The following is an 18,301-nucleotide window of genomic DNA, read 5'->3' as shown; positions in this document are numbered from 1 at the left end:
TGGCAGTGCGAGGAGCTGCCTGCTGAGGGCACCCGCGCCCGCCTGCCGCTGGGCTGGGCGAGCCTCGCCCAAATTGTGGGGCCCGGGGGTGGGGGATGTCGCCGCCGTGTCCCCAGGGGCTGCCGCCTCGCCCCGGTGTGTCACAGCCGTGTTTGAGGGAGGAGGCGGCTGCCGTCAAAGCCCAGTGCCCGTGTTTTTCTGTTATTCTGGTGCCCGCTGAGGTGACTGAGGGGAACACATCCAAACCATGCAATCATAAAATGGCCTGGGTTGGAAGGGACCTCAAACACCACCCGGTCCCACCCCCTGCCATGGGCAGGGACACCTCCCACCAGCCCAGGCTGCCCAAAGCTCCATCCAGCCTGGCCTTCAGCACCTCCAGGGATGGGGCATCCACAGGCAACCTGTTCCTGTGCCTCACCATGCTCTGAGTGAAAAATTTCCTCCAAACCTCTAATCTAAATCTCCCCTCTAAATGTAGAAAGGTATAGAACCAGAGCAGCAAAACAATTTTAAAACAAACACCTCATCACAGTTTTACTAGCACACAAGTTGAGGGCTGCTCCTCACCTCTGGCCTCACTGCTGCTGCTCTGGGGCTCCAGGGCCACAAGACACCACAGGCAGGACTTGGCTTCATCTTCCACAGAAGATCCATGGCCCTGTGCATCACACCAGCCCTCTGACAGGTGCCCTTCTTTGGGTTACTATCACTGACCAAGTACTTAGCCCTTCATGAAGTGCCATGCTGCATACAAAGCTGCTCCAAAAACCTTCCACAAGTGAGATATTTTATCCCATCACTGGGGCAACAAAAGTGGTCAGATTCATTGCACAAATAGAAGAACCCGCACTGCCCAGCAGGGCACAGAGTGGGTCTGTGACCAGGGCTTTGTAGACACTTTGCCTCGAGATATGAGGCAGGTCAGAAAAGCAGACAAGGAAGAGAAGAGCCCTGAGCTGACAGCATGGCCATGCAGTAAGCCGTGGGGTTCAGGTGTGATGCCTTCTCCAGGTGATAGCGGTGGACGGTTTTCCATTTTCCTCTGTTCGGCAACATCAGTGGGAGCGAGATCTGCTGTCGTGCACCAGGAGGGGTGCTGTGCTCAGGACACTTCCCTGCAGTAGCTCCTTGCAGCTTTTCCTTTTATTTCCCATTTTTGGGTTGCGTACTGGAGTTCAGCAGCCAGAGGCCACAGAGCCCCATGTCTGACACAGAGTGCCTGCCCATGCTGACACCCCACTCAGCAATTAACAGGAGCAGAGAGGTCCCAGGGACCTGGCAAATCTCACTCCACACACCAGGTGCTCTTTCCAATCCTCTCTGTGCTCCTTGGCCTTCATCCTTAGCAAGCTGATGGCAGAGCACCTTCTTCACAGCTCTGGGGCCACCCCATGCTACAGATGATGCACAAATATCAAAGTATGAGTGGGAAGTGAGAGCAGGAGCAGTTTCATGCCACAGTGCATCATTGGCAGCATGAGTTTTGTTAAGACAAAGAAGAGACAAAGAAGAAAAGCTCTTTTCTCTACTACAGCACCTACAAATCTCAGGCTGAGGATTTGTTTCAAGTGGCAGATAGCCCAATAAATCTGGACTCTTGCAGGTTGGTAGCCAGTCTCAGCTTTTGCTTCTGCAAGGGAACTGCTTGCTGTGGTGGAGATAAGAGCGATCCAATTACAGATGGGATCTGAGCTTCTGGGAGGGCAGGGAAAGGCCTTGGGCATCCACATGGCAGCTGCTGCACTTTCAGAGGCAATTGAGCTCTCCTAAAATCCATGTTTTGGATCAGTGTCAGCACAAGTAGCAATGAGCTGTGAGGGAGAGGAGAGTGGGAAGGAGGCATTAAGCCCTTCACCCCTCGGTGCTGCCCTGAACAAGGTAAGGAGTCTTGGTGCTTTGAAGGAAGCAGTGCAGTTCATGCTCAGAAGGTCAGTGCTTTGTGTGGATGCTCCAGCTCCTGCCTTTGCTGATGTTTCGATGGTGTACATGTAACCACCATGTCAATTCTGTGATTATCTCAGGTTTTGGAGTGAGAAAAATCAGAACTAGTGGTGCACCCACGTGTCTGTATGGCTGCAAACCCACACCAACAGCAGCGCAGCCCTGAGCAGTGATACAGCACGCAGGGCAGAGCAAGATCTAATATGCAAACGTGTCCATTTATCAGCAGTCTGTTCTAAAGGAAGAGAGATTAATAGAATAAAGCAAGCAGATTTTTCCAGTTAACGTAAATCTAAGCCTACTTTGTTACATGGCAAGACAATTTTTTTTCTCCACCAGTATCCTGAAGTCTGCTGTTTCACTTGAGGGCAGGGATGGCACTAGTAAAGGCATTACCTCATGCTGTGTATTGGTGAAAATTTGTTGTTCTTCATTACATTATTGTGTTTTTGTTGTTGTTGTTTTTTCTTGTGGTGCCTCTGGGTTCTCTGTACCTCTTAAAACCCATCCACGGTGAGTACAGCGGGCTGCCTGTGGAGCTGCAGCAGGCATCCAACCCACGGTCTGAGACAGGCTCTCTGCAGAGCCACATCCCTGTGCGTCTGGTGCCTGAGACCTCACAAAACTTCTTAAAATCAGGTATCGTGGAATGCCTCACGCTCAGGTTTGCTGTCCTGTAATGCTGCTGGTCAGTTTTGGAGAGCAGAGCTTCTCTTGCCACGTCTCCCCCAGAGCTGTGACAAGCAGGGCCACCCATTTGCTGCTCATCTCCCACGTCATTAATGCCCATGGCTCCTACTCTCTCTTTCTTCCCAGTAGCCAGAGCTTGGGCAAAGTGGAGCTTTTAACAGCTCCATTAACTTGTACAGATTGTTTTCTGCTTATTCCCAAGGCTACGTGGTGTTAAGCAATCATTCTGCTCTTGGGGCGCTTGGAGGAGATTCTCCTGCAAATGCTGCCCAGGGATGCTCTGCCCAAAGGGCACCCGCGGGGTGCCGATGTGGGGTAACCTGGTGTTCCCAGCCAAAGTGGTGTCACTGCTGCTCAGGTAGGGCCCTCCAATTTGTGTGCTGGCACAGCATCCTCTGGGAAGGCTCGAGTGATATGGAGATGCTTTTGTTCTGCTTGAAACTGCCCGTTTACCAAGCCCTTGCCTGCAGAAGACATCTGATCAGGTTTTGTGGTGAGGGCTGAGTTTAAGAGAGGGTGAAAAGGGGTTTGTCATAGCCAGCAGGCTCTCTGAGTTCCTTCTGAAGCAGCTGCTGGTTGCTGCCAGGATTTGTTTTGCTGTAATATTAATGATCACTGGGCAGCTTGAGTTTCATATACACATCTCTTTGATTATTCAGATAAAAATAGGCAAGGTATAGCTGCAAAGTGTTCATGCTGCATTTCAGTTTGGATGTAACAAAGGGGTTAATGATAACTTTAATTAAATACAAGCCTACAGATACAGAGAAGAGGCAAAGCATCCAGAATCTGAACTACTTCTTCTCTGCTATGCCTATATGTAAGTCCCAGAGTTTCCCTCACACCTCCTGATAAACGAAGCCACTTTTGGAGGTGACTCACACCATGGGACTGTCCCAGATGATGAAAATAACTCAGTGTTCCTTGCTTTTGGAAAAAAAAAAAAAAAAAAAAAAAAAAGTTTGTTCATGAAACCTCCTGCTTTCTGCAGATGGAAATGCTCAGGCTGGCAGCTCACCGCCGTAAGCGCTAGCTGCTGCACACCCTGCAGAGCAGAGCGACGTACCCATAGTGAACACACACCCTGCCCGTCCAGGACAAGATGACAGGAGCTGTGACCAGCACATCTGATAAGAGCATCTGAAATGACCAGGTCATTTTGTCATCTGGTCATTTCAGCGCAGCACATTTGTCTGCAAACCAGCTCCCAGCTGCTGGCAGGCAGAGGAGAATGAGCAGAGATGGCAAAGGGAGGAGCAGAGCCCATTTCAGAGGCTGTGTCCCCGAGGCCAAGGCTGTTCTTACGTGACCCAGGAGCTCTGGAAATAAAGACAGATGGGAGAGACAGCAGCAGAGCCACTGACCTACTGTCTGCATCCCCTGGGAGTGAACTGATGGGCACCAGAGCAGACAGCAGGGCTGTGGTTTATTGTGAATTTGGTTCTGGAAATAGGTGCTCACCAAACAGCACTGCAGCCAGAAGCTTTCCCCTTACCAACAGGTAAGATGCAATAAGAGAGGTGCTGCACAGCCTGCACAGGAGTGCTGTCCTGCCTAGATGGGACGTTTGAAATGCCTTCCAGTACCCACCGTGAGGTCCTTCAGCCCACGTAGCTCCCTCTCTGCCTTGCCCCTTCCTGGGAGACCACCTCACCTGACTGCGGCTCCAGACACATTGGCACCCAGGTTCACCTGGCGTCTCATCCTTCCTCCACAGAAGGAAAAAGCAAGCTGTCTCCGGAGCACTTTGGCAGCAGCCATCGCTGGGTGAGCTGGATCTCGTCCTCGATGTGCATTTCTCCTTAAAAGACACCTTCTGCAGGAAGCTCTGGCAGGATGTCTCCTCGTGGGGGTGTACAGAGAAATGCTGTTCTGGGGGAGGGAGCTGCTCAACATGGGCACCTTTCTCTGGTGTTCTGAGGAAATATGCCACGGCTTTGTTCAGAAAGAACAATTTTGGGGTTTGTTGTTTTTTAGCATCACTGGGGGATCCCCTTTTGGATTTAGGGGTGGGCCAAGAGTGGCAAGGCACCGTCCAACAGAGGGAAGGCAAAGCTGCGCGGTAAGCCCCAGGCTCCAGTGCCAGAGCTGCCCTTTCCACAGCATGTTTGGAGTCAGTCTCCTGGCAGACGTGCCCCTGTGGAAGTTTCTCATATGTTCATTGGTGCTGATAATGAATAAAAAGAATGGACTGAAATCCAGCATGCTGTCATTCGTTACTCACTCTTTCACAGTTATGTATGTGGTGTGAATAAAGTGTTTTCAAGTCTCATTTTTATTTTGTTGTTTACTGTCATGTTTATGTCTGAAGACATAAACATCTGCTTACTCTAATCCAGGACAATAAACACATCAAATCTTCTTCTGTATCTTCTGTTATTATAAGTTTTCATAATGTAATTACTTTATTTCAAGGCAATATTAGTGTTTTAATCTCTCGTTATTTTTTTTCAGTTCGCCCAACCCATGAGGACAAAAGAGAGGTTTCAAATTTATTAATGGAACGCTAATGGTCTTCACAATCCTTTTAAGTGGAAAAAAAAACACAACTTATTTTTTAGAAAAAGAGAGTATTGATTACATCACTGGAGTGACTCTGTGTGGGAATAAAAGCACGATAAAATGCAGATCAAAGTGTATATCCTGAATTCCTAATGCGCTGATGTCATCAGCAGAGGTGGCGGTGCAGTTAATGCACGGGTACGCCAAGACAGGTCAGGTGATTTTACATCCTGGATGATGCCCCAGCCCTTCGGGCTAGGTTAAAACATGACATCAGATTGCTTCAAGCAAATGGGGCTTGAGTGTGTCAATACAAAGGTCTACTAGTATTAAATGATTAGAGTTTAATCCTATAGCCTGAGGGAAACAGGGGAAATACAGGTTGAAAACATCATCTGAAAATAATGTTATTTGTATTCAAATTTATCTAAGTCTTCAGTCCAAGCAGAATTAATTGCTTTTGAAAGGGCTGTAAAGCAATGTCTTACCTTTCACTGGAGGGGAGCTAGGAAAAGATACGTGGTTACGACAGCAAGACATGCATCACATAATGGGAACGATTTTTTGGTCACTTATCCCATCGCGAAGCAGGAGACAATGCAATAAAAGTCACAGTAGGTTGGAAAAAACAGAAAGTTATTCTGAGACAGCTCAGAAGGCAACAAACCACAAAGCCTGCTTTAGAGATGCTGAAGGATAATTGCAAACTAAATGTTGCTGTTCCCTTGCTGTGCTGTTTGGCACAGCGAGCCCTGCACTGAAAGCTGTGAGCCTGGGCGCTGCTCTGCTGCCGGCTCCAGCAAGGTGCCCACAGCCACTCACAGCTCTGGGCCTCAGCTTGCCTGCCTGTGAAATGGGCACACCGTGCCTGCTTACTCTGAGCTGGGCACTTGTGGGCTCTGCTGGAGGGAAACAGCGAGACATGGGAAGATGGGGGCAGCAGGCTCTGCCTCTCGGTAGTCCTCCCATGAGTGAGGGAGCTGGCAGCAACGAGTGACCAATACTCAGTCTGAAGCTAGAGGAACCCACTTTCCCTTTCCAGGATCTCTGCAAGGACATATGTATTTGGTAAAAGGCACCAGGGATTAATTCACAAACACATGGCAGGCTGTGAATACGGGACATGTTCTGTAACCTGCCAAAGAGGCACTCTCCCAATCATCCACAGTTCATCTTGCAAGCACAGCTGAAGCTGACTGCCCCACGTACTGTTGTTTCACGTTGCAGTTGCCTTTCAGAACTATATTCCTCTTCCAGCAGTCACTGTTCTTCCCTCTATGGTTTTGGCTCTTCAGTGCTGTCCTGCAGTCCAGATGCTCCTGGGTTCGTCTCAAAGCACCACAGCTACATTACCGACACTCACAGGGTGGCTCCTATTCCTTCTGTCTGTCTTTTTCTCCAGCCTGCTTCATCAGACCGGTTAATTATAGAAGCTGGGCCTGTTGGCTTTTGAACCTCTAGACTGTATGCGACTCTTCCTTTCAAGTATTTCTTGGAAGTATGTGGAAAAAGCTCTTTTTTTCTCTCTCTTTTAATTAAAGCTGAGATTTCAGCATAATGAAAGAACTTCAGAAGCCGTTCTCCGAAAAATATTCTACAAGATAGTCTCTATTCTTATTTCTACTCACAGCCACTACGCTTTTCTGTTCCAACTACTTTCTCCCTCTTCTTTTCCATTCCCTAGGGAACAGACACAGGGTGCTTGTGAAAACACATGTAAAGACACTTTAAAGTTCTGTTAAAATGACTGGGAAAAGTCACTTGGCCACAAGGGAACAATGGGCAATGAGAGAGTGTAATAAAGCATCATGCAAACTTCAGGTTCTGGTTTTATTTAAAAAGGAAATTAAATGCAAATCTCTTCAAGGATCTCATATGACTCAGATTAGACTGGAGGGCAATTAATGTTGCAATTATTATCTGAAAGCGCACTTCCACGAGGGAAACTGAGCTTGCTAAAAGCTTACTGCCACTCGAAGGGCTGTTGTGCCGCAGCCCTGGCCACATGCTCCCACTGCCCCAGCTGGTGCTGGTCCTTGACAGTGGGAATATTCAGCTCAATGAACAGCAGAACCACCACTGACCCCCCAAAAAGAGGACAAACAACAAAAAAAATCAGTGCACAGACAACTTGGACGAGCATCAGACACAGTGATGAGGTGGTACTGTGTGGACTGAGAGCAGCTGACACAAGCCAGAACAGTTTGCTCTGTCTCACCTTTTACACCTAGTCCCAGGTGTCTACCTGGTGCTATATGGCTTTTACTTTTATTTTATTTTATTTTATTTTATTTTATTTTATTTTATTTTATTTTATTTTATTTTTTATTTTTTTTATCCCCTACTACTGCTATTCTTGTTAGCTTCCAGGCTATGGCTCCATACTCATGAAAAACTTGCAAAAGGAATGCCAAAGATTTGCAAATTTATTTGACTTAATTTCTGTCCACTTCAGTAGCACATATTAAATTTCCACAGCAACTAGGCTAAGAGAAGCATTAAATGTTTCCAATCACAAATCACAAAAAAAAAAAAAAAGAAAAAAAAGTGTAAGCAGCATGAATAGCTAGCACATGTTCAGTGCATAGTACTGAACCTAATTATATTGTGTCAGGATGCAAAATTATGAATAAATCAAGGATTTATTTTTTTTTTAATCAAGGATCTTTTTTTGAAAAAAAAAATAAAAGAATAAGATATTTTTGCAGTATTTAATATCATACTAGAGTTATCTCTAGTGCAGTCATTTACTTTCTCTCTTACAAATAGGTTGCTTTAACCAGAAGGATAAAATATAGGCAGAATATAGTTAGGATTTTCCATCAGGAGAGAAAAATTCAGGACTGAGGATTATATTTGGTTTACGTGGCAAGGCTTTGGTAGTGGTGGGCTGCAGGGGTGGCCGCTGTGAGCAGAGCCCAGCAGCTGCCCCATTCAGAGCAGAGCCAGCTCCAGCTGCCTCTAAAGAGGACCCACTGCTGGCCAGAGCTGAGCCGAGGAGTGAGGCTGGTTGAGCCTCTAGGGACAAAGATTTAAGAAAAGGAAAAAAAACCTGCTGTGCTAGAGCAGCTGGGAGAGAAGAGTGAGAACCAGCCCAGCCCCCAAAGTCAGTGCAGCAGGAGGGCAGGAGGTGCTCCAGGTACACAGCAGCAGTTCCCCTGCAGCCTGTGGAGAGGCCCCTGGTGGAGCAGGCTGGCCCCTGCAGCCCATGGGTCCCACATGGAGCAGATCTCCACGCTGCAGCCCATGGAGAGCCCCCGCAGGAGCAGGCCCTGGGCCGGAGCTGCAGCCCGTGCAGAGGAGCCCCCGCAGGAGCAGGGGGTCTGGGGGGAGCTGCCGCCCGTGGGGGACCCGTGCTAGAGCAGTTTGCTCCTGGGGGATGGACCCTGTGGTATGGAGCCATGTGGGAGCAGTTCAGGAAGGATGGCATCCCCTGGGAGGGACCCCACATGGAGCAGGGGCAGAGAGTGACCGTGAAGGAGCGGCAGAGATGAAGCATTAGGGACTGACTGCAGCCCCCATTCCCTGTTCGCCCACACCACTCAGGGAGAGGACACGGTAGAGGGTGGATGGGAGGAAGGTGTATTTAGTTTGCTTTTGTTTTCGTACTGTTGTAGTCTGCTAGTGATAGGTAGTAAACTACATTAATCTCCCATACGCTGAGTCTGTTTTGTCTGTGATGGTAATTGTTGAGTGAGCTCCCTGTCCTTATCCCAACCCACAAGCCTTTTTTCATCATGTTTACTCCCCCTGATCTTTTGAGGTGGGATGAGAGAGGGGTATGTTGGACCTGAGCTGCCCCTCAGGGTGAAACCACCACAAGGATGGGACACATGGGGACATCTGGAGAGGTGCCATGGGTACAGGGACCCGTTCAAGCAGCCCACCCTACCCACTGAGCTCTCCTATGTTGACAGGGCTCCTACACACAGGTAGCAGCAGCAGATGAGCCCGTGCTAAGGTTTCCATCAACAGGAGGAACCCTAGGCAATCAGGCCCATGTGCCTGTTGTTTAAATGCCAGCCATTGTTAATTAGGTACACGAGCTCTTCTGTGAGGCTGGGCAGAGAACCCAAGCAGCATCAAGGGGTTTTTGTGCTAGATGCCATAGAAATACAGTCAAAACAAACAAAACTAGTTCCTTCCCCAGGCAGCTCACAGCTTAACAATAAATACAAGTATGCAACAAGCAAGGACTAGAAAGCCAGGATAACAGCTACTTATGTAAATACTTGGATTTAAGACTTTTAAAGCAAGCTAGAATCAGCTGTTCTATCCCAGTTTTAATTACTTTAATCATATTTTCCTAATTGGTCTCAAAGCAAACAGGTAAATAGCTCAAACTACAGAGTTTAAAATGCTTAAACACAGGGTTAGGAACAAAGCCTGCTAGTTATCTGCTGTAGCTTCACATTTTTCCCAGTGTCGCTTGTCTCCCAAACACTATGCCCTTCTTTGCACAGGTGACCAAGGGAGTGGAGGCTCCCATGCGAAAGAACAAGGTCAGGCAGAGCAGAATGAGGGAGTTACTACTGCAAACTGCTCACACACTGCATCCATCTCCGCTGTCATGCTGCAAAAAGGAAGAGCAAGAACTGGAATGGATTCAGGTTCTTTGTATAAAATTTTATACAAACTCAGAAACTTACACTGTGGCAGTAGTAGCTGTAGAAATAATTTTCTCTTGAGTAAATAGACTGAGATTAAAGGATGACTTGACTCAAAACTACACCAATTGCATTTACAAAAAAAAAAAAATGTTAGGACATCACTGGCTGGAATCCAAGTTTAAACCATTTCAACTGATGAACTTTCGGAACAATTTCCTCATCTACAGTGCCTTCTCCATCACCAAACTTGGGAATTTTTCTTACCAAAAGCCAAACTATTGCCCAGGTAATACAAAGCAGCATTTACTGTCATAGAAACATTCACACTAGAGAATCCTTTTCAGTATTAGTATCTATGAATGCTATTACTTACATTACCAGTTAACTACATTCTTATGTACATCATCAGATCCATCATGAAATGTGGATTTCAAGGTACTATGCAGTAAAACAGCAATAATGCAAACCACAGTAGAAATGCCCAAGTAGCAGAAAAAAAAGCTTAGTTGTCACCCCTGCAAACTGCAAGTTAGTATGGCCAGCCCACCTCTCTACCGACACAGCTGAAAGAAAGAGAAGGAAAGAGATACAACCATAAACACACATAACACATTTTATTTAGAAAGTCCTATTTCAGAGCAGATGAACACTTTTCCTTACCCTGGCACCAGGACTTAACATCTGACTAGGTGTGGCATTGCAATTCTAGGATAGACTGCTAACGTGTCATTATTCAAGCATAAAGCTCTGGTTGCTCCTTTTATTCAGGTAAAGAAGGTTGAAACAACAGGCAGACAAAGTACCTTGAAGTACCTTTACCGTGGTAAGACTTCTGAGATAGAGGCATTCTGGGCAAGGAAATTCTTCTTCCACTGCAGTCAGTCAGCTCACATCAACTGTAGAAATAGCACGACCCAACAGAAAAGGTTTGCTGCTCTCTTTATCTTTTCCCTCTCAGGGAGGAAGCACAATATGGAAACAAGTGGTGTTTTCTGAAGTGTTTTGTGTATTTTAACTGACTCAGTTGTGTAACGGATACATGTAAAGCATTTCAGTTCTCAAACACTGTTTTCAAACTCACGCTACACTTAAGCTATCATTCTCTGGAGACCTGGGTTTTCCTCAGATCACACACAAACACCATCACACATAATAGCTTGGAGGGAAGCTCTTGACGGATTAATTTGAAACTACTCTCTCATAAAAATATTTATTCTTCAAAAGCTTTGCTCACTTCAATCTTAAATGATTCCTGAGATAATGGGCGCTTGTTTTTTTCTGAGACTGCCCGAAAATATTTGGCCAAAATAGCGTCAGCATTATTAATGCAAACAGCAAGCTTGTTGTCACAAAAGGCTTTATTATGTCCATCTGTGTAAAACCTTTTCTGTTCCTGGGGCAGTCCATCAGCACGCATCTCAGATGGTCACACGCTGGTGCCAGCTGTGGCTGAGCGCTGCTCGCTTTCCATCTCTGACAGAGACTCTGTTGGGCTTGACGGTCCCCCAGCACCAGATTTCACAGCGTGCATCGCATAGTTAATGCTCGTGCTTTCCATCCAGCTCCACGACCCCGTCAGGGGGTTGTACAACATCCCGTTCACAGCCTGAACTGAGAAGCCATCTAGAAAAGTAAGAAGGCATACAGCAACTGTCTTCACATACTGTAAATCGCTGCTACATAAAGCACTTTAGAATGGCGTCTGAAATTATTCCACTGAGCTTTGGACAGTGCTTCACAAGCTTGTTTTTGTCAGATACCACCAGAAGCAGTGACAGCAGCATCACCACTGGCAGTGCTGGTGATTGCTGGTCCTTGCTGTTGGTGGCAGCAGCAGGAGCCCTGTGCCAGGCCACCATTACCACGCTACATGGTGAGCCTCTGCAAAGCAGCCTGCTAGCAACCCCAGCTTCACACCACCACGTTGTGGTGAACAGTAACATTTTCTGTAGGCAGACACATCCTTCAGATCGACACCATATATTTCAAAATCAAAATGTGTGCAAGTCTTTGGAAGGGTTTTGCAGATTCCCTTTACAATGGGAAATACAGGAAAGGCAGAAGAACACAATCACGGACTCAGCACAAGCAGAGGGATTTAGCACTCCCTGCTGAGCAGCTCTCAGTTCACTGCATGACTGTGCTGTGTCCCAGGGGGATGCACGAGACAAGGCAGAAAACAAACACCCTATCAAAACAAATCGCTCCACAGCACCTGCTTCTCCTTCCAAAGAGAGAATGGAAAGAACCACCAGCATGTGAACAGGTGTTAGTCATGATCCTTACTGAAAGAATAACAACTCATACTCCAAGTTCTTTACAGAGAACTAAAGCAAAGTGGAATATGAGGTGAGAGGGTTTTAAAACATCTGCAGAGAAGGAGGGCAATGAGCAAACTCTTCCAGCTCAGTGCTTTGTCTATTTTAAAAGCAATCAAACCACAGAAATTAAATTATTTGTTCAAATCAGCATGGTACAGTTTGTCAGTAACTGACTAATGAATTTGTGGTAGGTTTCATCTTCACATTCTTAAAGAAATCTTTAAGTAACATAGTAAGAATCAAGAACATAGAGCAGTAACCAGAAATAAGAACACCTCCTCCCAACAGGAAGACGACAGACAAAGCAATAGCAGCAGTGCAGCTCCCGAGTGCCAATACCGTTATTTTCTGACACCTGACCTGGAAGATATGAAGCACGTCAGGGCACACATCCTGCCATCAGGACAGGATGGAAAACCTTGCTTGGCCTTTTCCCTTGTTGGTAGCCATCACCCCACCTATCTCATCCCCTTGCCATTTCTCCAGTGAGCATCTGAGTCTCTCTCTGTGTTCCCATCACCTGGCCTGGTACTTACGCGATTCCAGGAGGCGCTGCAGCTCTTCAGGGGGAACAAACTTCTCCCACTCGTGCGTTCCTTCTGGTACGATGCCTGCTATTTTCTCTGCGACCACAATTCCCAGGATATAGGACAACTGTGTTTTATTGATTGTAGTAATGAATAAAGAACCTTCAGGCTAATTAAGATATTAAAATGATCAGTTAGAATAATATTTAATAAAAAAATGAACTGCATATTTACTTGCATTAAAACACATTACTTGTCTATCTACAAGTTGATATGCTGCAAGAGTAAGAACTAATTTCATCTCAGGACAGGTTATTTACAAGCATACAAATACAATAAAAAAGTCCGAATATAATCTTCTAAGATCATCACCTGGTAGTCCTCAAAAAGTTAGCACAACCAAAGTTTTGGATGGTCTGAAAACCATTTCCTTGCCCCAAAAACACCTAACAAAGTCATTTCTAATATTGCCCAGGAAATGAATAAAAGATAGGTGTAAGGTCTCTACAATGCCTATTACAAAAAGATTTATTTTATATTTTTTTAAATTAACACTGCCATGTTTCCTCTTACCTAGATGAAATCAGACGCATTCAGATTTATTAAGGTCTTGATGCAAAGCAACATTTCAACACTAGGCAGTGTCATTAGCACTTTTTTAAGGCAGGGCTGGGGAAATAAATTTCCTCCCACTTCAGGTTCCCAAAGTTGGGAAGATCAGGAAGATGTACTCGCATTATCAAGGAGAACGGGAGGCACCTCCAGAGCATGATTCAGACCTCAAGCACTTCAGGGTGAATGAATGCAGAGGTTGGTGTTTTCACATAGCTTCAAGTTAAAGCCTTGATAATAAAAGAGAATAAATATTCCCAATAATGAAAGCAAGAACTCTCTTACCTTTAACACCTGGGAGCAACACTTGATAAACGTTTCAAGGTCAGCCACATGCTCCACTACTTCTGAAGCTACAATTACATCAAACGTTTCCATACACTCTTCTACCATCTCATCCAGTGAACTGGACTTGTACTGTATTCTCTTGGCCAGAACTGGATCAAATGACTTGTGCTGATCTGCTGTTCTAATGTTGTCCTCCAGAGGATCAATTCCGGTAACTGAAGCTCCCAGTCTACCTAGAGGCTAATAATACAGAGTAGAATTTATTCTCTGCACGAAAACAATTTACTTAAAGGTGTCAGCAACTCTGCAACGTACACAAACGGTGCAGAGAACACCTGTCTGGGAACAAGACAAACAACAATAAACGATGAATGCTGATCCAGCAGTTTTGTTTTAAATGGTTATTACAGGGGAAGAAACACACATTTAGTGCATGGGGGGGAATAATTTTCTCAAACACAGAATTATATACTGGAATATATACATTTAAGTTGTTTTTCAGAATAAACTGTTCTGAGTTCAAAGATTTCCTCCACCATTACCTGCAGATCCTGGAAAGACAAAGAGGAAGAATCAACAGTATTCAAAGGGGAGAAAACAATGCCAAATTTAATTACTGTCATTACTTTCTCTGACATCCACCTGTAATGGTAAATCCTCATATCTTTTTAATGGTTACTTAATGCATGATTATCTCTGGTACTTTCTCACTGCTGAGAACTAAACACTGATGTTTGCTAGGATAGCATCACGCTTGGCTGTCACTCAAGTTTCTCCAGTGTCTTCTTACTCATAGGTTAACACCTCAGTCATCACCTCTTCTGAAACTGAAACAGGCTGCAGAACATGACCACATGTATGTTATTCCAACCTGAAATTCACCGGTCATTCAGCCTGAGAAGGCCACACAGCAGATCAGTTTTGCCAGTCTTGTCAGAGAGCCGACTGTCAAAAGACCACAGCATTTTGCTTAGCATGTATTAGAGGGGGAGGGAAAAAAGAAAAAAAAAAAAAAAAAGAGAAATTCAGGTGCCTTTGCAACACTTCACTTCAGATGCTGATGCAGTTCCTAGAATAACTCAGCCAGATCTGTCATGCTAAATTTATGAAATACCCAAAGTCTACTGACAGAATACAGCCACTGCAAATAGTTACTTCTCATTCCCAAGTTTCTGCAGACTGCTCAGGAGTCCATGCTGTTTGTAGAATACTTCAGAACATTTGGCAACTAAACTACCATGAAAGAGAAAGCCCCTTCTCTGAGGGTTAGAGAAACAAGAGAAACAGAGTGCCCTGTTTCTTACCTCACTTAGCAGTCCACCACCACAGCCAACATCCAGAATCTTTATTCCAGAAAGCGGGCTTCCCAGATGATAATTGCTACTCATGTTCAGCAGAGTATCTCTGAAAGAAAAAGGACATGATTAAGGCCAAACATACAAGGTAGTTTAATAGATGTAACATGGAGTTACTTTAAGGATCATTAATTTTTATTCTTTGTGTTTTTTTTGAGGTTGCACAGATAGAGCACGTATAAAACATCTGTCTTCAGAACCATACCTAATAAATGGCACTCTAATGTCATTCATAGAATGAAGGGCTGCATAGTCTCCTTCTTCATCCCACCACTTATGTGCAAGGAGCTGGAATTTTTTCATCTCCTTTGGATCCACTGATGAGTGTGAGGTGCTGAAAAGTCTCTTCGCGGTGAGCCTAAATAATGAAAGCTGAGTATCATGAAATTAATACCTGAAATATGATGGGAAAAACAAACCCTGCATATTCAGGCAATGAAAACAAATAAAATAAATAAAACTCATGGTCCTTTAGAGACTCATTATACTTGATTAAAAGCAAACAGATCTTCTGCACTGTACGTATAATGTGTCTTCCAAAACAGATGGCCGCATACCTGTAATTTTTGAATTAGTCATTTGTAAAACAAAAATGGGCTTCGACAAGAACACTTTATGATGTTTAAGAATTACTTCAAGCGACACTGTCACAAAGTAAACCTAAATTATTATTGATGAGGAGTCACGTGGAATTATTTTAGTCGCACTACTTACATGCTGCTTTTTATTTCAGTGAGAGGGGCAGGCAGAGTGCTACTGGGCTCCAGCTGTGCTTTGTGATTATACCTTTGCGGAGCAGCCCTTGGGCCTGTCCGAAAAGACAACTCGCCATGGTCACCTGCATGGACAGAAGAAGGGCGACGGGATGGGAAACAGCAGCGCTGAGAGCTCAGAGGCACAGGGATCTGGTTTACCAGGGCTGCCCTAAGAACTCCTGCATGTGGCACTCAGCGCTATGACTGGATTAGGAAAAGGAAGCCGGTGGCTCGCTAGAAGTCATGAGGGCTGCTTTACAGTTTTATTGAGATATTAACTGTGCAGGCTGTGCTCACTGTGCTGCTGGAGGCGTGCAGGGGCATTACTCACACAAACCCCCGCGGGCCCGCTCTCGGAGCCCTTCCCCAGGCCTGCCCCGCCAGCACATGCCAGCTGAGCCCTCATACCCCCCTCACACCCCCCTCGCACCCCCCTCACAGCCGCCCCCAGCCCCGGCCGCACTCCCCGAGCGCTCCCCGGGGCTCCCGGCTCCCGCCGCGGCCCCTCCGCCGCTCACCGCCCGCGGCCGCCTCCCGCCGGCCCCGCAGGGCGCGGGCGATGGCTCGGAGCGGGCCGGGGCCGCTGCCGCCCCGCACGGCCCCGGGGCAGCCCCACACGGCCCGGCTGCCTCCCCACACGGCCCCGGTGCCGCCCCACATCGCCGCCGCCGCCCGAGCACCGCGCCGGGGCCCGCCCCGCTCCCCGCTCCCTGCTCCCCGAGTCCGGCGGCAACTGAGGCGGCGCGGCGGCGTTCCGCGGCCCGCCCGGTCCGTCCCCCCCTTCCCTTGTTAAAAGCCGCCTGTGTGGGGCCGCTGCTGGAGGTTATTAATAAAGTGTTTGGAGCGTTGTTAGCGGACGTTTTTAAGCTGTTGGGGTTTTATTTTAGGGTAAGGTGGAGGGAAGTCACGTTGATGGGACGCGCCTGGGGACGTGTGAGGGAAATGGCAGCGAGGAGAAGCTGCAGGGCTGGCGGGAGCTCCCTGTCTCATAAAATCACGCAAAATGACGAACGAAGCCATTCCAGCTGCTTCTTCCCGTGTCCCCCTCCCAAAAAGCCTTATGAAATTAAAGAAGCATGGCTGCAAGCACGCACCCAAGGCTGCCCAGAGGCACGGCCGTGTCAGCCACAGCGGGCAGTGGGTCTCTCCCCTCAGCCTCGCCCGTGGCTGCACCTGGAGAATGGAGGCAGCGACTTTACCCACACAAGTGCCCCCTTTCCTCTGTGTGCAGAGCTGATCTGAGCTCGTCTTGGGATGAGAAAACATTCCTCTAGCAGAGGGTGGCTGACACCGTGATCAGCTACCCATCGGCTTCTGGAGAAGCTGAGGTCAGTGTGGTCGCAGCCCTGTGAGAGGCGGCTGCTCCAGCAAGCAAAGGAGTTGCTACAGGGGCGATGAGAGGACAGTCCCTTCCTCGAGCACCACCAAAATGCTGATTTAGCTGCAGGGTTGGGTTGAGGGGTTTGAACTCGTAAACCCCCGTAAGCAACTCCAGCAGTTCAGTGCTGACAAGTCAAGGCAGCTCTTCCCCTTGGCTGGCTGCGGTAGGGCGCTAGGTTAACACTCCTGAGTGGCAATGATCCAAGCCAGATTTGACCAAGGAGAGGACGCTTTCCCGACGCTTTATTGAGCTACGGGTTGGAGCAGTAAGCCCACCGAGCAGGCATCCCCAGGCGCTCCCAGCCTTGATGCGATGCATTTGGCTCTGTGCCTGCTGCGGGCCTGTTCCACCAGCGCGCTGATGGAGATCTGCACCTTTACAGATCTGCCATCACACTTCATCTGGTAGTCAGTTGTTTTGTTTTGAAGAAGAAAAAATCTAAATAAAGACTACTGAAAAGTCCCAGAGAAGTTTGTCGCTGCTGTGTCTGAATACATGGCAAATGTGCTCGGTTTGCATCTGTACAGCTTCTCTACTTGCCTGCTTTCCACCCAGCACTGCTCTCAATGCAGCGGATTTTAGTGTCATTAGTAACATGTGGGAGCTGCTGAAGAGCTGGAGCTCAGACAAAGAAATCCTTTATGCAAAAAAGCTTCCTTAAAGCACAACACTAAGCCTTCCTCCAGCCTGTGCTTATGTATATTCCTTAAGCAAATTAATTGATATTTTTTCATTTATTTAGCAGAGCAAAGGCACGATCTGGAACAAGAGAGCCAACACGTTGCCATTGCATTTTATATTTTCTATTTAAAGAAAAAAATAGTAACAAGTAATTAAACACATGCACACTGGAATATATTTTACTTAACAGGATAAGCTGGTTTTAAACTAGAGGTGGCTATTCCACTATTAAATGCAAATTTTAAGATAACAGCATTTAAAAGCCACGGCCCAGGCTTCCTTTTGCCTTAAGATAGGCAGGCCCTCAAAGACACAAACCAAGAATCATGCCATAATTCAGAAGTTTGTAGCTGCTCAACCTTTACATTGTTTTACTTTGCTATTGTTGGCCTATCCACAGCAGGAGCCTGTTTGCATTATTAGATTACAAAACAGGTATCTTTGGGTATTTATTGACAATGTTTTTTGTTGTGTTTGTCTTCAAAGCATTATTTGCACGGAAACCAGTTTTTTCACTTGATCCAATACCATCCCTTATTTATAAATAAAAAAAAAAAAGTCAAGGGAACTCCCTTAGAGTTACTGCATGACAGTTGGAAGTTGTATGTCTTGCTCTCCTACATTGCACAAGTATC

The 18,301-nt window shown here is 46.5% G+C and overlaps 1 protein-coding gene across 1 annotated transcript; it reads right to left on the bottom strand.

The window, feature by feature from the left end:
• Positions 1-10,341: 10,341 nt before the first annotated feature.
• On the bottom strand, positions 10,342-16,324 carry COQ3 (coenzyme Q3, methyltransferase). The gene is made up of 7 exons (XM_072036169.1): positions 16,123-16,324; positions 15,564-15,687; positions 15,055-15,207; positions 14,799-14,898; positions 13,492-13,734; positions 12,604-12,763; positions 10,342-11,369 (listed from the first exon to the last, which is right to left on the bottom strand). The coding sequence occupies exons 1-7, from the start codon at positions 16,262-16,264 to the stop codon at positions 11,173-11,175; spliced, it is 1,119 nt and encodes a 372-aa protein (XP_071892270.1). The 5' UTR covers positions 16,265-16,324; the 3' UTR covers positions 10,342-11,172.
• Between the last annotated feature and the right edge of the window lie 1,977 nt (positions 16,325-18,301).

This window comes from Anas platyrhynchos, chromosome 3 (assembly GCF_047663525.1).
Source record: "Anas platyrhynchos isolate ZD024472 breed Pekin duck chromosome 3, IASCAAS_PekinDuck_T2T, whole genome shotgun sequence".
In the NCBI taxonomy this organism is placed as follows: domain Eukaryota; kingdom Metazoa; phylum Chordata; class Aves; order Anseriformes; family Anatidae; genus Anas; species Anas platyrhynchos.
This window is presented reverse-complemented; position numbering and strand designations above follow the sequence as displayed.

Bases quoted from the DNA above. Each gene is read 5' to 3' on its own strand.
- COQ3 (XM_072036169.1), bottom strand. From the start codon at position 16,264: ATGTGGGGCGGCACCGGGGCCGTGTGGGGAGGCAGCCGGGCCGTGTGG. The intron at 15,688-16,122 runs GTGAGCGGCGGA...CTGTCCATGCAG, and splicing joins GCGGGAGGCGGCCGCGGGCG to GTGACCATGGCGAGTTGTCT. The intron at 12,764-13,491 runs GTAAGAGAGTTC...TATCTTAATTAG, and splicing joins GTTGCTCCCAGGTGTTAAAG to CCTGAAGGTTCTTTATTCAT.